Source organism: Rhea americana, unplaced genomic scaffold (genome assembly GCF_003343005.1).
Source record: "Rhea americana isolate MKP2758 unplaced genomic scaffold, rheAme1 scaffold_196, whole genome shotgun sequence".
Lineage (NCBI taxonomy): Eukaryota > Metazoa > Chordata > Aves > Rheiformes > Rheidae > Rhea > Rhea americana.
In genome coordinates this window covers 1,627,410-1,650,851 of record NW_028186105.1, presented here as the reverse complement: position 1 = coordinate 1,650,851, position 23,442 = coordinate 1,627,410, and the positions used below count along the sequence as shown (strand labels likewise).

At 45.2% G+C, this 23,442-nt stretch overlaps 1 protein-coding gene across 5 annotated transcripts in view; it reads right to left on the bottom strand.

Annotated features, from left to right (window-relative positions):
* RUSC2 (RUN and SH3 domain containing 2) overlaps window positions 1–23,442 on the bottom strand; it is a 64,448-nt gene that overhangs the window by 16,330 nt on the left and 24,676 nt on the right. For 3 of the 5 annotated variants that reach the window (XM_085303055.1, XM_085303054.1, XM_085303058.1), the window contains exon 2: window positions 1,960–4,038. In XM_085303055.1, the coding sequence (XP_085159181.1) occupies window positions 1,960–3,931 (1,972 nt within the window). In that variant the 5' untranslated portion in view covers window positions 3,932–4,038. Of the gene's footprint in view, window positions 1–1,959; window positions 4,039–22,484; window positions 22,509–23,442 lie in introns of those variants that run through there. The other 2 variants (XM_085303056.1, XM_085303057.1) reach the window with 2 other exon arrangements.

The window sequence follows — 23,442 nt, the reverse complement described above, 5'->3', positions numbered from 1 at the left end:
ACCTGAATGTGAGTGGGAACTTCTTCCCTGTGAGAATGACAGAGCACTGGCACACGTTGTCCAGAGAGGTTGTGGAGTCTCTTTCTCTGGAGATCTTCAAGGCCCGCCTGGATGCAACCCTGTCTAATGTGCTCTGGGTGACCCTGCTGAGCAGGGAGGTTGGACTAGATGATCTCCAGAGGTCCCTTCCAACCTTACCGATTCTATGATTCTATGCTGGGCCATATCCTGTCTGCTTATGCTTACAGCTCCTGATAGGGCCACTACATCCAGAGACACAGCTGAAGCATGACACACTGTGACAACACACACACACACACACACACACACACGTACATGCACACGCACAGAGCACTGGATGCACACATAGGACTGCCTGGGCTCCTTGATTTACAGCCACACAGCAACCCAGCAGAGCACAGCAGGCTCTGCATCCTCTGCCCTTCCTCCAGAACCGCCTTTGAGCAGAGTTCTGCCCKAAAAAACTCCAGGCTTACAGTATACCCTGGGACATAGAGGAGCTTAGGGCCTTCAGGACTTATTCCMAGCAGAGCTCTAGTGTTAACTGAAGCCTATGGGGTGTGCCAGGTCTCTCTCCCTATAGTTAGCACTTTACAGGGCTTKCTTTCCCTCCGGTCCCTTCTCAGATCATCCAGGCTTCATGCTATTCTCAAGTGGAGCAAGGCAKCTCTGTGTCTATCTGTGGCTACAGGCAGGGGTTTTCTGCACAGCACTAACATGCAGGTCACATCCCACTACAGGTCACAGGAAGARGCTGCACAAGGGCCATGGCTGTGGGAACTGCAGGGATACATTGCCCTGAGAGCTGCCAGTTGCCCCCTTCTCCCACTCGCTGAGCAGCTGTTGCCCCCTCCAAGCAATTCCTCCACAAACCAAGAGGGCTGCTCCCTTTGTTGTCTTCTCCCAGCAGGGATCTGCTTTCCAAGCAGCAATCACAGGTTCAAGGCTCAGTATATAAACAGATCAACCCCCCCAAACTCTTGCTCCACAGTCTAAAATCTCCCCAACACTTGCAGTACAAAACACTGCCCTTGCAGTGAATGAATTGTTCTTCCRATCTCTTACTAGAAATCTTCAGTCAGGGCTCTGGCCCATTAGAGGCTATCTAACACAGCAGTCTGGTCAGCACCTCATTTTAGACAGGCTCTTACCTGTGAARTGGGTACAAGAACTGCCTGAGGCAGGGATATAGATCATCTGCTGTGCTGGAGGAACAGCTSTACTTCAGCCACCTATAGGGCTGCATAGGTCGTACAGCTCCCTCACCAGGACAAGTAATGGCAATATCAGTGTGGAAAGTGATTCATGTAAAGGGCTTTCCTGCAGAGGGAACTAGAAAAACTACCCTGGTGATGGCTATGCTCTTTTCTAYAGGAATCCTTGCTGCAATTCCATACACTGTAGAAGATAGAGCCAGGATACTCCAGATGAATGGGATTCCCCAGCAAAGACACCACTGCTCCTCTAATGTCTACAGGGCTCATACTGTAAATTGTGGCAGACCCTGTGTGAGCTTCCTGGGCCTTGCATTGAGAAGAATCTGCTCTCTATACCTTCTCTTCCCCCTCATGCAGCTCCAAAGAAGAAGGGATAAAAAATACCTAATTGTTCCCTTCCCTGCCTCTGCTGGGAACCTGGCTCTGTTGAGCATCCTCAAATCCCTGCCTTGGGAGYTAAAGGCAGTCCCTTATGGGACTGGAGGCATACAACTCCATGGAAYAGAGTCAGAATAAGACAATTCTCCAAGAAATTGCACAAATCCTGAGTGCTAATGTCATTTCCTGACATTTTCTGACTGTCATTTCTCTGGTAGGCCAGAGAACAAACTGCAGAGGCAAAGGTCTCCCACTGTCATGCAGGTTCCTCTGTTGCTCCCCTTATTTCCCAAAGGGCAACCTTTCTTTTTATGTCTCCATTCTGCCTATTTAGGTTCCTTACCGTCTGCTCGGACTCTAACATCTCTTTTTCCACGGCCACTGGCAGAGTTACCTGAGCAGCTGGCATCGGCCTCTGTGAGCAAGGAGAGAGAGACTTGCTCACCTGCCCCATGCCCACCAGGGACGGTCTCACTGGAGCCTAAGTCTTTGGTGGAACACAAAGCCTGGCCATCTCTAAAGGTGTGATCCAAGCAGAAGCCCTCGCAGCTCCGGTTTAGGCCATGGACAAAGGGCATGGGCGGAAGACTCTGGCTGCGGCGAGCTCTTTCTTCAAGGAAGGTTGGGCAATCCCGCTGTGTCTCAGGAATAGGAGAGAACTCCAAGGAGGAATCACCACTGGATCGGAAAGGTGGAGAAGAGCCATTCTTCTTCCTGCCTTTAGCCAGCTCAGCAAAAGACGTCACTCGTTTTGGGGGAGAACTCTGGATAGGTATTGCTGGACTTTCACTCAACTTAACGGGACAGCTCACCATGCGCTCCAGAGAGCCTAGCCGGCTGCTAGGACTCCTGTCCAGGTTCTGATCRTAGCTCCTGGAACGCTGCCGGCCTGTGTTCAGGTTAGGTGGCGACACATTTACATAGACCTGACCCTCAATCATATTCTGTGTGGTTTCTCCCTTTGTCTCCACCTCACTGCATTCCGCATTGCTTTCTTCTTGTCTCAAGTCAGGCCTTCTAAACAGGTAGTATTCACTGGGCTGGGCTGGGCTACCTTTGGTGTGGTCTTCTGAGCAGCTAGTTATGGAAGACCCTGCTGGACTAGGGGATGACTGGGAAGACAAGTCACACGTGACTAACTTATAATAATTCTGAGTGGCCACAACGAGTCGTGCTTGGCTCTGGAAGCAGGCAGTGAGATCTGAGCTCTCTGAAGTGCAAGGCTCACAGTGGAGGTGATAGGAGTTGCAGTTAGCATCAAGGACAGGTGAGGAGGAGTGGCGACATCCACACACCTTCCCTGAACTCTCTGGATGATGCGACTCACAAGACATCTTGGATTCTGTAGGTGATGAATGCAAATCCAGATAAAAAGCCCCTGTGTCTGAGTGGCTGCAGAAGGAAGAGTCACAGGACAGATTGGCTGAATTCAAGTTAGACCGAGAATGGCCATTCATTTTGTTATAGAGAGCACTGAAGTTTACCAACACTCCATCAGAGCTGTTGCAGGAAGAGTCACTGATGTAGCCCATCTGCTGGTCAATCACTTCTGAATGACTTGATGAACTGTAGCACCGACAGTGCTGGAGCTCTGAGCTTGAACAGCTGCATGTCCGGCTGTGCAGAGCATCCTGATTCCTCAGTGCTTCACCTGTGTTCTGGTTCCATTCCTGGTCGCCACCATCAAACAAAAAGCTAGAAGAGCTCCCACGATGGCAGCTGCATTCATCCAGCTCCATGCGTTCTGAGGCCTGGCGGCACCGGTTGACATTATTCCTCTTCTGGACATCATCACTGCTGATTTTGTCCTCTTGCCCATCCACTACACCAGACCGACTGGCCATGTTCCAGGACTTCACAATGTGGTTCGAGTCATGGAGGTGGAAAGGGGGCAAGGACAGGTCGTGCAGGTGAAAGGGWGGTTTTCCAGACACAAGGGAGTTGTGAAGGTGGAAAGATTTTTGACCTAAGTCATCCCCAAAGATACTGAGGTCTTCACCCTCATTCAACAGGAAAGGGTTGTGCCGCTTACTGACACTAGGGACAATCAAGTCCCTTGCTTTGCCTTCTTTGTTGTCTGAGGCCTCTGATGAGGTTTCTGAGGTTTGGAGAAAGCTGCTGTATACCAAGGAGTCAGTCTGTGAAAGGTCTCTGTCTGGAAGGACAGAGGTCCGTGTAATGCCTAGCTCTGGCTGGCAGAAGGGGTTGGTCCTTTTGTTCACAGAGCAGCACTGTCTGTCAGGGACCTGGCAATGCACCAGGGGAATGTGATGGACAATCAGYGTCTCGCCGGTCAGCTTTGGTGGACTATCCATGGTGAGGAATGCTCTTCAGGACATCCGTTAAGCTGGCACAACCCATGGACAGGTTAGGGTGTGCATGAGAGGCTGGGAGGACACTTCTCATTAGAGAATTCAGATACCTAGAGAAAAAGAAAAAAACACAGAGGAAGTCACCTCTCACGAAAGGCAGTAACAGTTTAAAGCATTCTTGGTTTGACTGAAGACTGCATGCCCTAAACAGATTGGCTTCTTCTCAGCACAATTACTAGGGTCCTCAGCTCTCCTTCTTCGGGGAAAGCATTACAATGAAAAGCAAGTATGTCCCCCTCCAGACTCCTAGGATAAGACTTGTGCTTCCAACTGACCCCTCTCAAACCTATCTGAAGCCAGTAAACTGATTTCACTCAAGTGACCAAAGTGCTGCACAGGTTCTGCTCAGGACACTACTCTGCAATGATAATGACACTGCAAACTCACAGGAAAGCAAGCAGACAGCACATAAATGCCGTCTGATGAGGGCAGTCTATCTTCTTGCATTGGATTCAGTATCTTTTTCCCTGCCTCTCAGTCTTGAACTTTCCTTTAAGGACAAAACCCTTAACTGTGCTGGCAGATCTCATAGCATTAGAGATATRGAAGTCCAGGCCAGTCCTGGAACAGGAAAGCAGGAACACCCATTCGTCTCTGAAGTCAAGGAGCCCCCATGAAGCCCTAAACTCTGTTAATGGTACCAGTGGAACAAATCAAAGTGGGCACACTATTTAGGCACACAAGTGCTTCTCATGTTATGAGGAACAGATGACTTTAGTGAGCCCTTGGGGAGCTACCGTTGAAGGTTAAATACATCCTGTACAGCACCTTGGATTTTATTAACCTTTTGCTGATGACAATTGTAGGGCGGATGGCTCACGATTTCCTGCCATTTTGCCACACTGTCTGTAGCACTTATCTACTGCACTTCAGAGCAGTACCATGGTAACAGTCCACAATCCCAGGAGCCATACAAGGAGGGTACTAAGAGCCCAGCTGCATCAGTAGTCAGTAAATAGCAAGTTGTCATAAGGCTAGAGAATGACGTTTACTAGCATTTGACACTGGAGAACAGGGAATATGTTCACTCTTCCWTCCCCAGCTGCCTCAGAGGACCAAGCAAGTAATCCCTGGAAAACCTGGTGGGTGTTTTCCCTCTTGCATTCCCTTCCATACTTCAGAGAAGCCAGTGCAGAGGCGTGCATGGAACGGCGGCTAAGGCAGAAAGATCACGGAGAAACCACAAAAGACATTGCTGAACCAGGACAGTCTTGAGGGATTTAAGAAGGAACTAGAACTTCAAGGATCAAGTTCTCTGCCTCTAAACTCTGGCCCAAACACTGTTGGCCAGCAATYCACACCCCACATTTCATCTAAGCATCCTCAGCGCTCACAGTGTCCTGATGCCCCATGCTGTGATCCTGCTCTGGACACCAAGACCCCTGCATCTGCTGCCATCATCAACCTCCAGAACTTAGGAAGTAATATCCACAGTATCTAGGCCTTCATCTACTTTACCTCAGTATTTGTGACTATGGGATGATAATGAATTTGCAGCAGAGCTACAAGGGCACATGGGAGCCCAGAAGGGAAATTAAGAAAAGTGGGATAAGACAAGTCAGGATAATGTAAACAATGAGACAGCTCTAGAGAAGGAAGCTTCAGTTCTTCCAGACTCACAGCAAAAGAACAGCAATTAAAAGATACTAAAATAAAACTGATCAAAAGTACTTTCCTCCCACGCATAACAGTGCGTCTCAGAGACATAGGATGTGTTGGCAGGGAAAAAACAGAAAGATGGAAATGGACCTGCTGTTTACAGTAAACAYGCATTGATGTAAGAGTTAACACTAACACCAGTGTTAGCAAGGAGACAAACCTGTGGTTCAGGCTAGACTCTACCAGAGATAAGCATGAGATCCACACAGGGGATGCAGACCCTTGCACCTCCTTCTCCAGGGGATGCTTCACCCAGGATAAGGCTCTGAGGTAGAGAGGACACTTGGACCACATTCAGCTAGGCTATCACATGATCCTAGGGGCTCACCAACTATAGATTCCTTAATGTCCATATAACCCTTCACTCCCCCTTCAGTGACTCCTCTGTCTGACAAGCCTCTGGCTTGTCTTTCCCACATTCTCTGCTGCAGTGGCTGAAAGGGATAAGTCAGTTCTCAGCCCTGATTCCCGGGAGATCTTTTACATGAGGCATTCCCAAGCTCACATTGTTCAAGAACCACCATTAGTAACAGCAGCTCCTGGCTCTGCGCCTAGYACACACATATACTGGTGTTCAGCAGCTAGGGCAATATTCATGCCCCATTCTGAAGCAGCTGAAGCAGCCCCAATTTACCTTATTCCTCCTGCACCACCAAGGGAAAAAGGTTGTGCCTGGGTCCCCTAGTCCCTGTCTATTCATTCCTCTGCCTTTGCTGGTACCTTTGCGGCTGGTTGTAAGGTTTAGACCCTCTCTCTGTAAATGGTTGCTGCGAATCCATTACCAGCACCAGCATGGATTTGCTGGCAAGTCCTGCTGAGTAACACAGGCCTCACTTTGGTGCAGATGTTGCTGTGGGAGGACAAGGTTTGCACAGGCACACTTTGACATTTGACAGCAAAATGTCAGAGAGCTGACACACAGCCATTTCCCAACTGTCTCTCTGGAACTCTGGCTGCATCATGCAACTCTGCCCTGCTATTTGGTTTCAATGGCAGCAAAGGCTCCCTCTGTGATTCAGTCCCAGATGCTGCAATGGACAGATGCCTGTTCTGCTTGCACCCTCAGCCTGCTCCCAGACAAGGCTCTGAGGGTCAATATTGCAGGAAGCATTCTAACAACTTCCCTAGGGAGATACATGACTTCTTTTGTCCCCTAGATACCCATCTCTCCATTGGAATCCCTTTCCTGGTTTCCATCTGTCTCAGGGATTATGGGGAAGTCAAGCAGTAGCAGGCTTTGATCAGCTTGCTGTAAAGCCCTCACACTCCTTTGCAAGCAACAATTCTCAGAAATGTGAATAGGCAGTCTGTATCAGACACTTTTTGCCAAATCATTTCACTCTTCTCATTTATCACTCGTAATACCATAAGCCCACAATGTGCTGAATCTTCCTCAGTCCTACACAAACAGCAGCAAATGTAGCATCTGGCAGTGATGCCAGCTCAGAAAAGCATGCCATGGCAGTACAAGGCAGGAGATAAGACAGGTGCAGGCACACAATGAGCATCATGACTCTGAACACATCAGTTTGACAGCCATTTTGATTGCAAATGTCAAAATTCTTTACCTCCTCCTCCTGCAGCTTTGCAGAGAAGCTGTAGAAGACCTCCAAGCCAGCTCCAAACCAGCCTGCATGGCTCTGCTTCAATTAGGAGAGGGCTAGTGYAAATACCAGGCATGCTTCTGAGTGCTGATGCATTAGGTGTAGCAGTCACATACCTCCGGACATATCCCACTTTCTGTTATTGCCCTAATGACACTTTTGGAGCTCCATTACTGATTGCTTAATACCCTGCTCTGCTCAACACTGTTAGCTGCACAGATGAAGTGACCAAGTTCAAGAGATAGTGAAGCAAGTTTCTCACAAGATACAATGCAATAGCAGGGGAAGGCATGCAGAGATTTAAGAGATAAATATGATTTAAATACAAAAGGATACTATATATAGCATAGAGGCAGGAGCAAGATCCTCAGAACTGCCAAATGGAAGAGATACTGCCTTATCAGAGGCAGGCTTTTCTGAACAGATGACTGTTTCTACAAATCCCAGCCACTTTATCCATGAAACTGAATGCACAACATAAATCTTCTACCATTATGGTGCTTGCTGCTTCTTTCTGTATGACTGTGGTTTCATTGTCATYATCTTCCTCAGATGAACCAAGACAAATCAAGTCACTTAAGGGTGAAAAATGGGAAAATAGGACTAATGGCTGGGAATTCAATCTTACTGATGAACTGGCAAAAATTCTTTTGCACTGCAGCTGCACACTCTTGTGAAGATTGTTCCGTAAGAATTCCTGATTCCTGTGGGGCATTTGCATCAACATGTCCAAAGAAGCTATACAGCCCTACAGAATAAGAATCAGTAAAAATGCTTCAAAAAAACATGTATCTTCTCTTTGCTCCATGCGGAGAAATATATTCAGGTCATTCATTATAAGTTTATCTCAGCGTCAGAAGCTTGAGAGAAGAATCCAAACTACAAGTCAAATCACCAAATCACAGAATGGTTGAGGTTGGAAGGGACCTTTGGAGATCATCTAGTCCAACCCCCCCTGCTCTCTTGAGACATTCCACAGGACTCCCAGTGTGGGGATCTTGGGGCTCAAACAACTGCTCATTGACTCAGGCTTCAGTTTCTAGGATTCCAGTAACACAGTTAGTCCCTGCCACAGCTTTGCTACTCCAAAGGCTGCCAAAAAGTACTGAATGGTTTAAGAAAAATCAACAGGACAATTCCAGCAAACTAGAGGGTATTCAGAGAACAGTCTGAGTGAACAGCAAGGGGCATGGAATGAGTGGCTTGAGGACAGGATTGAGCTATTTGAGTAAGAAAAATAGGATTTGGAAAGCCTCTAAGTTGTTGCATGGTAGAATTAGCCAGTGGTATTTGTTTGGATATTCATTCATTTCTAGGCAGCTAACACATCACTGCCAAATTCACACCTTCATTAAATCATTTAATAAATCATTTCGCACATTTAATGAAAGAAAAGGTGTAAAAGGAAATACTAGTTGTTTGATTCTTCTTAAACTTCCAGCTCTCCTTCCCTGCCTCAGGGAACACAGAGCATAGTGAGGTCGGTCTGCCAGGTCCTAGAATGAATTTTCTAGCATCTAATGTTTATAAGGGAGCTGCTGCAAGACAGAAAGACTAAATATTTCCTAAATTCTGCTTCAGCTCAGGGCAGTTCTTCTTGTGCTCCTGAGTAAGTCATGATTACTGAAAAGATCACTTCCATTTTCTTTCCACAGCTAGGTGCCAGATGATTTTCCAGAGGTTTCCAGGACAGCTTGACTAAGAAGCCAAAATGTATCATTACATCCCAGAATTATATATGATTACAATGTGTTCAAAATGGAAACTGCAGTATGTGACACCATATGACAACCAATTACAGCCTTTGTGCATATGGCAGCAAGGAGCTGCTTAAGTCAGGGGTKAGGAGCTTGCTAACAGTAATGATAGGTGAGCAAGGAAAGAATCATAGAATCAGTAAGGWTGGAACGGACCKCTGGAGATCATCTAGTCCAACCTCCCTGCTCAGCAGGGTCACCCAGAGCATGTCAGACAGTGTGGCATCCAGGTGGGCCTTGAACATCTCCAGAGAAGGAGACTCCACAACCTCTTTGCGCAACCTGTTCCAGGGCTCCGTCACTCTCACAGGGAAGAAATTCCCCCTCACGCTCAGGCAGAACTTCCTGTGGTTCAATTTCTGCCCATTGCCTCTTGTCCTGTCACATGGGACAAYTGAAAAGAGTTTGTCCCTGTCCCCTTGACACTCTCCCTTCAGGCACTTACAGAAATTGAAGAAAAGGAAGACTGTATATTCCAGGTAATGACAACTAGCATGAGGCAGGTACCTYCCAGTAAGAAGTAAAGAAGCCCCAGTTGCTTCAGTATTTTGACTTAGAGAAGACATTAGAGACATTTGTTCAAGGAGCAAATCTACGCCAGCTATCATGCTGGCTGGACAGTGACCTGACAAGTTTCTCCCGTTTCTGTTTCTGTGCTCTCTTGCTCCATGACTCACCATTCAGCATGTGGCACTCAGCAGTAGCCAGTTATAGGCCCTGACTCACAGGCATCAGCGGAGGTGAGCTGGGTTTGAGTCTGCTCCTCCTTCTTGCCATCAAGCCTCTGTCCCAACCCCCACCYTATATGCTCCTAATTACCATATGCAAATCCACAAAGGAGAAAAAGACTTTGATGTTTCCAGCTGCTAATATCACACTTAGATTACTGCTGAATTAAACTGCAAACACAGTAAATCCTTTCGTATCACAGACACTCGAGTAGCAACAGCAGCTGCTGCAGAAGGAGCTGTATTTCTATAGCATCTTTCTGTCTGAACACTCTGAAAGCATGTTAATGATTTTACAGGAACAGGAATCTCAATTCTTTTCTGAAACATGGATCCATCTGGGTGTTTGTGCCTGGCTGCTATATGATTCCCAAAGAGCATTAGGGACCCATGCAAATAAGAAAAATCCACTAAGATAACGAAACTGCTGGGCAGAATCTAGCTAAGATGCCAAGTTTTACTCTTCTTTACCACCGAACTTCTGACAAACAGAATATGGTGCCTAGATGCCAGCCAGGGAGCAGAGCCCTGCCACCTAACTCCCTGCCTCATTTTCAATGACATCTCATAACCCAGCCTTTCCACCCCGGTCAGGCTGATCTGCTCTGAATGTGCCTGGTATCTGCCAGAGACTGTACAACTTTGATCGGGGCTTTGCCACAAAGCAAGGTTGTGACTATCAGCTGGCTGCCTGATGAATCTGCTCCTTTTCCAGACATGGCTGAGCAACCATAGGCTTCAGTCAAGTAGTGGAAACAATACAGCAGGCAGTTCTGGGTGAACCAGAGTCAAGGAGAGTAGAAGTACTGCCTGAAGATCTTCCCACCACTTCTACACTGCTGGGAGTTCAAAAATTTCTACCACAACAACCACAGCAAGGCATGGAATAAACAACCTCACTGACACAGTCAGGCCTGAAACTCAGTGTGGCTTCATGGATCAAAGCTGAACTGTGCCTGGAGATACACAAAATGCCAAGGCTGCTCCTGAAGTCTCTGTTATAGGGCTACAGGCAACTGCAATTCAGCAAGTTGTTCAGGTGTGCTCTGCAGGAGCAAAGGCTCCCCAGATCATAAAAAGCAGAGGAGAGGGTACAGCTGCTTCATGTAATAGCACTGGAGATTTCAGGGTTGCTGGGAATCTAAAGCATCCCCAAAASTGCCATGTTTTAGGAAGGTCTCTCAATGAAAGGTCACAAATCACTCTTGCTGGGCCCTCAGGACTTTTCCCCCCAAACATTTACCAGAATCCAGCTATCCAGCTTCAGACAACTTGACCATGCCCTGACCCTATCAAAAGAGAGGTCCTATTCATCCAAGGCTTAAGGGAGGACAATTTCAGAACTAGGTTTCACCTGCACAAAGAAAAACAAATGAGGAGCGCTCCACCTCAGAAAGTTCTAGATCCCCTGTGACCTTCATGACTTGGCAAAGACAGTAAGCTAAACCCTAAAAGGAACAAATTAGGTCCGTCATCACAGTAAACAAGATTATACTACAATACAGGTCAGCCATGGAGACTTCAGCCACTCCTTAGCTGCCTATCTTTACTGTTGCTTACTCTATATCCAGATTAAAACCGGCATGGCATTTCTGTCCAGACCACAGCTTGTAGGAATCACAGCTACAGAACAATCTTGAAGCCTCACTGCAAGGGAAAAGTACCCAAGACCACTGAAGAAAGCCTAAGAAATAAGGAACTCAGTGTTAAGATAGCTGAGATAAAAGAGTCTGTAAAATCATGCCTCCTGTCCTTTCAGACAAAAACTTCACATATACAAGAATCTCTATCAAAAACCAGTCATTTCTGAGACGGCAGATTATAGATATATGATCTCATGTAGCAACATAGCAAGAGTAGGACAGGCAGCAAACGTGGATAGCAGTCAGCTGAGAATAAAGAAAAACCTCAGGAGGACCAAGCTTCTGAAATAATTAAGGTACCATCCGACCTCACAACCCACTGTAACTAACTACACAGAACCTTGAGATGGATGAATACAGCAAGAGATTTCAAAAAACCCTAGTATGATCATTTTCAGACTTGTACAAAGCAGCTCTATGATGACCTCACTACCAGGACTAGGTAGCCATGTCCCAGTGAATGGGAGAAGTAATGCAGATGGGGCATAACCTAGCAGTGACGAACATCAGCTCTGTCAGACAGCCAGGATACCTGCATCCACAGAGCCTCATTATTTTTAAATGATGCAACCCTAAATGAAATTTAATATATACAGTGAGTAACCAGATCAGAAGCCCCAAAACCAAACACATATAGAAAAAATCCCAGCAGTAGGATGGTTTTATTAGATGTTCCTCTTTTCAGTGCTCATCTAAATGGCTTTTCAAACAGCAGCTACATCCTTCTGCCAAGACTGCATAAAACTTTAACCCTTCCCAGCTCTAGCAAGCTCTGCCAAGACCAGGAGCAATAACTGGATACATAGGAAGAAATTTTCTACCCCTGCAAAGCAGGAATTTGCAATAAACAGTTAAATGGTCTAGAAGCAGGCAGAACCCCGATTCAGGAATGATAGGATGTTATAACTTACGAGGGTCCAATAAAAGCAGCATTTACCAAGACTAATGCATCAAATTATCCCATCCTGTGAAGGATGTCAGGACCACATATATTTTTGCTGCTGACACTCAACCGCTCTTGGTTCCTGGGTTGGATTGAGTAATTCCCAGCAGTTAGCTGGAAGAAAAGACTCTATAGCTTAACATGTACATTCGAAGAGGGAAATTGTTCACCTGATTATTGTTAAGACCAGGCATTTCTTGACTCTCTTTTGGACTAAGTGCTTGAACAATCAAGCCTTGTGTAACTGATCACATCCAAATACTGTCTGAATCTCACTTCAGTAGAGTTCAGGGTGGGAAAAGGAAGGGGGAATGATTCCCAAGATAATGGGACAAGACGATTCAGATTTGGGAACAAATCCTGGGACCAAAYTTAGGTTAAGACTGTCTAAGATTACAAATGTCTCTTTGCACTACATGTTAATTCTTGATGTGACCTCTCTGGCCAAAACAAATCTATCAAGAAAGGTTTTTTTCAAGAAAAAAAAAATCTAGGGCAACTGTTGCCAGTAGCTCAGAAATGGAAGGAGGAGAAGGAAGTAATGGACAGATGAACATATTTAGCCTTCATGGATCAACAGCTACAGCAAAGTTTTTATATGAGCAGAGGAACACAGAAGTCTGGACTGGATTATACAGTCAGTGCAGCCCAGTCCTTCATTTTTTCCAGCAGAGAGCTCAGATGCTCTACATGAGATGTAATACACCCAGGTRGCCAAATAAGTGACTGGCTGCTCCATTCTTCATTCCCACAAGCAGCTTCTTTCCCAAGCGAACAGTTTACATCTAGAAGTATGTTTTATAACCCTTCCATCCTAAGCTAGGCACCTAAAAATTACAGTGTTACAGATTCCTGACATCCCTTACAGTGTCCATTTTTTTGTCTGAATTCTCACAGCTTTTGTGCCTTGTAACTTCCAGAGCTTCCTTCACAGCTAATTACATGCCAAAGGGGCATTTTTCTGTCAATCCTTTTGAACATGCCAGCTTTTAATGTCACTGTTTGTCCTTGTGTTAGGACAGGAAGAATATTATCTTCTATACTACATTTGCCTCTCTTCTGACTAGCCCCAAGCTTTTCATTCTGTTCACATACAGGAGCTTTCCTTGGTCCTCTGATTAATCCATCTCTCTGATTGGCTTTGTGTGTGTGTGTGTGTGTGTGTGTGTGTGTGTGTGCGCGTGCACGTGCCTGTGTCTGTGTACACAGATATGCATGGTAGGTGGAGGGGCAGGGAAGCAAAATGCAGAGGACTTGGATAAATCTGCAACATTAATTTACGTAACAGAATATTTTCCATGTAACAGAACTAATAAAAGGCAAGCCAGAACCTTAATAAAATGCTTGTAAAGCAGACCAGACACTACTAATGATTACACATACTTTTCTTCTAAGAGGAGAAATTTATCCGTCATAGGGGCTGGCAACCCAAACCAAACCTTTCCTAGAGAGGCTTTAGTAGRGACAGTGATCGGCTGCACTGACTGAGACCTTTATTTTAGGATACATTCTAGAAAATGGCTCATGTGCTAATTAGTCTTGGAATGACTGTAGAGTAGGCATTGATCTACTCTACAGGAGACAGGAAGAGGGTAAACTGGGATTATCCTTGGTTATATACTGGAGAAGCAGTTAAGAGTCCCTGGGGACTCACTGAGACTACCAGATGGATGACTGCTCTGCTTCTAATCCCTTCAAGGATGTTAGGGAGGGCTCAGAAAGACAACTCAAGAATGTAGGTTCCCAGTCCATCCCAACAAGGACACACCCATATTGGGACACATTGTCACTTGAAGGTGTTGTGTCCTTTTTGTACCTGATGTTTGAGAGAGAAGAACAGACGTGTAGGAAGACGTATCTACAACAGACGTGTAGGAAGACACTGTCTTTCCCAAGCCCTTACACTGAGATTGGCTTCAACTCAACCACGAGATTTCRAAACTCTACAATTTTTGTTCCGAATATGTGCAATAAATAAACCAGATATAGTCTTGTTATCCACACAAGCCTCAAACTATTTGGGAATATTGCTGGACTTTGAAGTTTAACAGCAATATCCATGGACTAATTATCATAGTATGTGAAAATCATTTTCATCATCAGTTTCAAATAATCCTCCTTAATTTCCTACAAAAATTTCCATGATACGAACTGAGAAGCACATAAATCACTGTCCTCTTTCTCTTGAGCATTATTTCATATCATGATTCCTAAGTTTCCCCTCAAAACAAGTAAATATGTTTTATTCAGTCTGTCCTCTTGTGAATTTTCCAGGATCTCCTGCAGTTTACTAGGCTGTTTCTCAATTTTCTCCAACTCTGTAGTCATCCTTCTGAGCTGGGCTGACTAATCGCACACACTTTCCCAACAAAAAGTAGGAGGTCCTCTGTTTTTTGTATTGACATTAGAATACTCAGTACAATAATTTTCCATTCCATTTCTTATGTAGCCTAAACTCAAATGCAGGCATTCATCAAAAAAAGGTCCTCATAGAAGTGGCAACAGTGAAATCCCTTCTGAACTTAATGGCAGCTGATTTGGAAGCTAGCAACATGTCCTTTAGTGAACAACATCTCAAGTTGGTTTCTTATGGTAAGATCAAGCTCCTAAACCTCAAAATCTTTGCAAAAAAATTAGCCTAGAAGGAACCAGGTGATTTTTCTTATATATCTGTTCTCTGAGGAGAGGAGTTTCTTTTCACTGTTTCTGCAGTGTGGTATCTGGGGCTTTTGCCCTGTCAAGTTGCACAGATTCTTGAGGTAGGAAAAGGGGAAGGGTCTTTCCTGCCCTCATGCAAAATCTCTTTGTCCACCCCCCAAGAGATAAGGAGGTCCTCAATGATTAAGGTCTGGGCTGAAAGATAGTTTGCCTGGTGAATTTAACTCATTAAATCAGTGAGATCTGGTGACCTGACTCCACAAAAGAAAAGTTTCTTCTTTCACTTTGATGAGCAGGCGAAGAGTTGGGGGTTTTTTTGTTTTGTTTTGTTTTTTTAATCTCAACTTGTGCCCAGTGGAAAGCAGACGACATGGTAGGAGACCAAAATTTTGGCTGTGAATTACCCTTAGGTGAAGAGGGAAATCACTCCTCAGCATCTCCAGGACCAATACAAATGCACTGCTTCAGTTAGGAGTGTTTCTCCATCCTGTACTACCCAATCAGCAGCAGCACAAAGCCTGGGAGATGTCAGAGCTATGGAGAGGGAGGTATTTTTTGATGAGGTTAAAGCTTGTGCAAGTCACCAGCAGACACATGTGAAAGAGAAACCCCAACAGATCAATGGCTACTAGTATCAATTACTCAGTAAGGCACACCAAGACCTAAACTCAATGACATACAACTATGGTATCACTGTAGTGCTTTAATCCTCTTCATGGCTGCTGCTTGTCAGTGCTATGACACATCTTCCTCAGACAGTTCTTCTTCTCCATACCTCTTACTGTGCTGTGAAGTGGCTAGCCCTATGGTATCAAGATCTAGAGACCCTTACGAAGATCTGAGCTCCCCCTCTGTGCTCCATGCAGTCTCACCTTTCCTCTTCCTCAAGTCCTCACAAAAAGGCAGCTAATCAAAGAGAAAACAAGGAGGCAAAGCACATGGAAACAAAGAGGCTGTCAGGCTTACCGTAATAAGATGCAGTCACCACCTTCAGAGTGCTTTATAAATATAATAATTATAAATAGCAAATGTCTGCAGAAATGAAAATGAGACATAGGAGACAAAGCTGAATGCAAGGCRGAGAGATCTGGATAAGGAAGATGATCTCTTCAGCAGCCATTTCAAGCAGTATGACATGCAGCAGGGAGGACAAACTTTAGTAGTGGGCCAAGTTAGACGCCACTRCAGGGGAATGAGAGAGAATACTTTGTTGGTGATATAAAATAGCTAAGCATAAATGTGTGCTGAAATCTACTTGCTGTTCTTCCAAAGGGCCAAACTACAACCACTGCTCAGGTTAAGCCACATTCAGCCAATAAATCTGTTAGAAGTGAGTGAGTGTCTGCAACTATTCACATGCTAACAAGTGCTGAAGGAGAGGACACCCACAGTAAGCCACAGTCCAGGACAGTTGGGGTCATTCCAGCCAAGGATCACCAGATGGATCTAAGCAAAACCAAGAAAGACATTCTGCATGGGCTAACAATATCTTGGGACCACAGATATGTTTTTTTTATAMCTCCACTGGATCTTTTCATGTTTGGGCTTATGACTCTACCATCTGAATTACTGGAGAAGATCTGAGGGTTGCACTACAAGGGAAAATGCAGTACGAGCAGGTACTGGTACTAGCCTGACTACAAAGAACAGTAAACTGCACTAGCATAATGCTCCAGATAGGTCATTCTTCCTGCTGAGAAGGACATCTGTAAGGACAACTATGCTGAGTACTGCTTTGCTGCCTGAGCTACACAGAATACACATGGCAGTGTAGTGTGATGCCTGTGTCCCTGCTCATTGCTATGGGAAACCCAGAAAGGCATCAAAAGAAGGTGGCCTGGTAAACAAGTTAGGCAAAATTGGAATTGCTAGGCAAAAAGGAGGTCAAGTAAGCATGTGGTTACTCCTGCACCAATGCAGAGCAGAAAAAAGCCTGCCCACTGAAAGCATTTAGGTCACACTTTTCCAGAAGCAACTGCAGCTGGTACCAGTTTACAAAGAATCAAGCATAGATCTGGAGTTAAAACAAACTAATGAGATTAGCCTAACTTCGTGAGAGCAAGGACTCCCTTCTCCCTTCAAGAATAACACCTGAAGAGTCCATTCCCTAAGGGCTGGAAGGAGCTAAGGGAGATGTTCTAATTGGCACTGAACTGAGTCTGTGTTAGCCACCATTCAGAAGCACAATTTTTTTCCCCAGGGTTGACTACATCACAGTTAAGCAGCTCATTAGTTCAAAACATCACAGAATAACTGGAATTCTCATGCAAAACCATTTTCCTGCAACTGTATGCCAATTTTTCTAGTACTAGTATTCAGTGGAGTTCCTGAACTAACAAATGGGACCACAGACACACAAATCAGTCCCTTTAACAATTGGGAACCAAGGGGAAAGCGGACTGTCCCAGTCCAGTCCTCATCCTTCAACCATGTGTCCCACCCTTCCTCAAGAACAGAGCACCATCTAGTCCGAGGTAACAGTGGGTCTAAGGGAAGTATCAGATGAAAGTCTGCTGTATATTTGTAGCACATGGTCTCTCTCCCAACAGCTCAAATTCAGAATGTGAGCTTGAGCCAGAAAGTGCAATAACATACACTATGGTTACCCAGCTGCATCGTGGTCAGTATTTACCAGGGTGGCTCAGCCTCCTGTTATTACTACTTGGCTGGCAGTGTCCTCCATCATCTCCAACACTCCAGTCAACAATATACTCCAGTCAACCTCCCCTTGCCACTGGGCTAAACAGTCCCGTTTACTAGAGTTATAATGACCACAGTCTTTTCTCTCTGTCACCTGAACTTGTCACCTGCATCTTTATGCTCCTTTAAGCTCCCCTCACTGGCTCGCTTTACCTGCCAGGTTTTCAATTTAGTGAGCTTCTTGGAGCAAAGGATGTTCTTACATTGCTCTATATAGCACAAGAACCACTAAGCCCTGACCTTCCCTGCAGTTTCTTGATATTAATATATTATGAACAAAACTCCCAGCAGCATGTTGCCTGATGTAGCATGCCTGAACAACCAGCAGCCTTGCCCAGGAAGAAAGACTTGCATGTATTTTATGGATAGAAAATTCCATTACCTACAAATTCCCACGACTAAAATACAACTCTGGTAAGGAGAGGAAGGGTTTGTGGATAGGCCTTCTCTTCTCATCTTGAGAGGTATGTTCCCTGCTTTGACCCACTTCTTTCAGAAAAGAAACACTAAAGTAATTTCCATGAAAAGAGAAAACTATAGCAGATATACAGATGTTAGGGCATGCAGGGAACCTGCTCAGCAGATAACATGAGAAATCCCTAATACAGCTAGTTACCAACACAGCTGTCATTGATCATTGCTATGGATTTCACCCCCTGCAAGTCATGAGCCCTCAGCTCCTTGAAGCCTTATCTTGCAGCTTCTTGCATAACTTTAGAGCGGGGTTAAACTTCTAGCTCTTTTGGTCCTACRGACTGGATTAGGACTCATTGCTCGATCTGCCAGAATCACTTTATCCTCCCAAATCTTCTCAGTCAGTATTGTCATTCAATTCCACAACTGCCAGGGAGGCATATCCATCTCAGATTCTCAGGGTCTCAAAGATCTTAGCACCTCTTGCTTTTCATTTGCTTTTGTTGGATTTAATCACCACTTGGGTCCATAAGAACCTTACGTACAGAGGTATCACCTAGCATTGGTGATACAGAAATGACTTTGGACTGAATGAGCTCAAGCTGATACAGTTTACATTAAACAGAAGGGTAAAAATTGAGCAGCTCTCTAATGAAGCCTGTTTAATTTTAAAAGAGCAGCTCTTTGGCATATTAGGTAAAAAAGTCAGTGAAAATGAAGAGCTTGGAGAAATACTACAGAAAAGATTCTGAATGTATACTATAAGTAATCTGGAATCCATATGTCATCAAGGTGGAAAAAAAAAAATGAAGTGCTGTGCTCCTGACTAACCTGAATGGATAACCACACCTGAAAGGATATTAGGGGTAAGCAGAGCACTTGCAAAGACTAGAAGGAGTTATTCATCCAAGAAAATTCTAGCTTAAGACATTATGGCAAGGGATACAGAAAGAATCATGAATGCCAAGCATCATTAAATTTTATCAAGGAAACCTAAAAATTTMTTCAGCCACATAAACAAAAAGAAAACAAGGAGAGAGGAATTGGGTCAACTGTGCAATGAGGAAAGGTAGAGCAAAAAGACAGATCTAAATATGACCCAAATAGCTAAACTCTCTGATGAAGAAAAATATGGAAGCTGGGGCAATGATGGGCTGGGCAATGCAGAGAAAAGAGGGTGCAGAAACGGAAATGATAATTTGAAGTGGACACAAATTCAAGAGTATGAATACACTCAAGTTAGAGGGACAAGATATTCTTGATCCCAGAACAATGACAGAATTGTTGCACAATCACAGTTGGCATCGGGGCTTTTGATAAAAATATCCATCAGGAAAAAGGGAGGAAGGAGGGAAAGTCATGTGACTAGTGAATAATAAAGGTAAAAGCCTGTACTTGTATTGATAGAGAGGGCAATGACCTATGCTAGAATAGATCTACTGGCCTGCTCTTAACACTACATAAGAATAATGAGCCAGAGAAATAAATGAAAAATGGGGCAAAACACAACATGGGTTTGCTGAAGGTAGATTACTGCCTGGCTATCAGGAACAACACCAGAGTGAGATCTTGACTCACTGGATCATCAGATGGGAAGGAAATTAAGATCTCTGGAACAGAGAATTTTGCCTTTGTTTCCTGCTACAGCCTCAGACACTCTGATGAGCAATAATGGAGCCACGGGCAGGCCATTTGTGAGACCACTGCATATTCTCCTGGGCACCTGCCCTTTCTGCAGTGCAGGTCCAGGCCCATCCCAGAGATCCTTTATCACATTATCCCCAGCATTCTGGATCAAGACAGTGAAGATAACACACAGCAGCAATTTTATCTCCTTCCTGGGAATCAGTCAGCTCCAGTCCCCAGAAGCTCTTGCCCATCTCACAGACTGTAAAAATTTCAGAGTAGAGAATATTTGTGCAATCTCAGTGCTTTAACAGATGCTCCTGTAAGAATGACAACTAAATAGGCACAGCCTGTGTGTCGGAGGGAGCATTCCCTCCTATGCAGTGGAGCAGGCTGCATCACCCTCTTTTTATTCTTTCAGGCAAACATAGTACACACTGCAAATTCTCTTTGGCACCCTGATACATGCATCCTGCACAGTTACGTCCTGTCGCACATCCTGTCCTCTCGCCCATAATGTGCCTATAAAGAAATGCACACATGCTGCTCTTACCCCCTAGCTATCTCCTGCAGAAACGTGCTCTGTAGCATCACCTCTTCACAGCACAAATGCAGGCTTGGCAGCCTGTCTCTCACTGTACAAATCCCCCTTCTCACTCCCGCAGGAGCATATCCTGCTACCAAATCCCACCAGGCTGAATGGGAGGAAGACCTGGAGACACGAAGAGAGTTCTTAGGCCCCAGGGAGAGGTTTCAGGACTGGGATGAGAAGGAGCTGTGGTTCAGGAAGCTCCAAGGTGCTTCCAAAACATTGGCACAGAGCTGTGGGCAGAACTCACTCTGCCCTATGGCTTTTCTGAAAGCCCTGTAATCCCTATTTGTTTCCCTGAACAAAAACTCTGGGGTTTTTCTTTTTCACAAAGCATAAAGACCAGAGAGCCTTACCACAATATAAGAATGGAGAGTGAGCAACTGCCTAAGAATCTGCAGTCACAAAATRTTTCCCGAAGGAACTCACTGCAGAAAAGGCTGCCCTGAGAATCACTCCCATTTCAACAAACCTGTTGGGCCTGCACACAACACCGACCACTTCAGGGAACGCAGTGAGAGAGGCCGCAGAATGACAGTACAAATGATATATAGAAAACCCTGACAATGACAGCCTTTGATTTCCTCCTTTGTGCCCTCTACCAYTAGTCTCTGACCCACAACTCCTTGCTCTTACAGGTCTGCAATGCCCCTCACACCTCTCTACGGCCTTTTTGGCTCCAAGGTTCCTCCACTGTTCTGCCAAAACACTTAGCATTTTACCTACATTATTCCTACTATCCTGTGGCTCCTGGCAGGCCTAAAGATACTTTACCTGAACTCTAGTAATTTCAATACTGAGCTGCCCCCAAGCACTCTGCCAAGCTTGGCAAACTGCAGAAAGGTTTTGTGAATACGTTAGAGCTGCCAAACTTGCTCATTAGCAACATCAGTATACAAGATTCTAGGTGTCCAGAGGTAAAAAGTAGAAGAACTCTACCTCCTCCATGCATCCTTTACAACATCCATCAATCCAGTCTCTGAATGTATGTTCCACAATAAGCCAATGCTATAACTCCCATGAACACCAYATTCCCCCCCAAACACCTGCATTGCAACCCCACATGCTCAGCATTTTCCGTAACCCCAGAAGATTGCATCTCCTATTTGCTCATTGTGTACATTCTCTACAGCCACATTATTGTAGCACATATACCAAAATCTTGTTCTTTTATATTTTTTGCCTTATTCTTCTGACTGTCATCCTGCGCATTGCCTCTTCAGCATCTAGATCCCTTTCCCATGTACATCCTTCTCTTTGTTCAAGCCCTTCTACTTTTGCATTTGCAGAGGCAATTTGATGGAAGGATTTGTGCAGTGGTGGGGGAGGGAAGAAGAAAGGCAGGGAGGGAAAAGAGGGATTTGGTTATAACAAGACCATGTAATTAAGCTCTAGTAACTGGTACCCAAGCCTGGACCACCCATCTCAGTAATTAAAAATAMTATTTCCTCCTTTCTTAGATAACCTTTCTCATCTCATCTGTGAAAAGAGGCAAGGAGAAAGCATTCATTTCACAAGCATCACAGACACACCCTACGCAACACAAAGGACTCCAACCAGCATAGATTTCTTTGGAGAAGAGCAGAATTTTACCTGCCGCTCTATTTTATGCTAACACTTTTTGTGCAATCAATTTACTGCTAGTTAAAAAAAAAAAAAAAGCCACAGAGACAGCAACCTTTTCTCTATCTGTCCTTTGTTTCTGGCTTTTCATGGAAGCGCTGTCAGAACAGCTTTCGTGCTGCACAGCAGCGGCACCGCCAGAGATGCACAGAGAGCAGGGCAGCTCTGGAGACCAAAACAAGCCGTGTGGGCTCGGCTGTCATGGCAGACACAATAGAGGRCTGTGCGATGGCAGCAAAGAGAGAGCACTGTCAGGGCGAAACACTGCTCGCCTCTGCACAATCAGCCCCGGACACAACAATCGCTATATCGTAGCTACAATGAACAAACATATTCTGCACAGCAATACCAGCCTCCTCACTCTCTTACCTCAATTACAATCACAACGGCTCCAAAGCAACACAGTCTCTGGAGAGACAAAGCAGCCCCGAAATCTTTTAGCTCCACTGGGTAACCAGCAATCGCTACAAAAACAAACCAAYTCCTTTGCAAGACAATGGCTGGAAAATCATCAGTAAGAAAAATGTCCACTTGATCACTTTCCCAGCTCACCTTTCCACAGATCCTCTGTTCCCCGTCTCCTCTCACTGAACACACTCTGCTCCAACAGCACTGACCAGTGCTGAGCGCTCAGATTCCAGCGGGCTCCGTATTCTCTCCCCAGGATGCTGTGGGAGACATAGAGTCAAATTTTCTTTTTTCACAGCTGCATCCCTGGCATTGCAGAGGGTCTGCGCAATCACAGCTCTAATGCTCCTGCTGCTGCTGTTGTGACGTTGCTGCATGTGAAGGAGCAAGCATGCCCACAGCACAGCCGTTCCAACTCACAGTCAGTGTCTGCAGGACCTGAGACCAGGCAGGGAGCAGACACAAAGGGGTGGGCAGAGAACAAGCTGAGCTGGAAGATGGACGATTGATTCTTACAGGAATTAGAAAATCAGGACGGTAGCACGAGAAAATACGTGAAGACAAAGCCTGTAAAGTTTTGTAAAATAGAGCTGCAGCATCTTATCCTGTGTCGAGCTTGTGTTTCAGATGCTGTGTGGTTGCAGGCTGTCAGATCTCCTCTTCTGGCTTTGGAAAGCAAAGGGAGCTGGAATGCTGTGCTMCTACAACTCACAATGGCAGCCAGAGCCCTTGGAGATAAAATGCTCTCCTGCAAAGCAGCACACAGGAGGAGGATGGGCAGGACTCAGACTGAAGGATCAGGACTACTACAAGAAGCTTCGTGAAGCTTCTCTTCTATTTCTGTAATGCCTTTTCCTAAACAGCTTTACCAACAGCATCCACGTAACATCTCTGAAATGCAGCCACTCCTGGAGTGGGATACAACCACAAATAGTTCAATCATGGTCAGGTACGTCTAGCAGGAATAGGATGTAAAAAGTTCAAGCTATCACAGGAGATCTTAAATCAAGATCCCAGCAGCTATTGACTAGATAGAGCTTGGGATTAAAGTGCTGTCGATAAATTAGGCTAAATCCTGGCACACCTGCAAGGCTATCCGTAC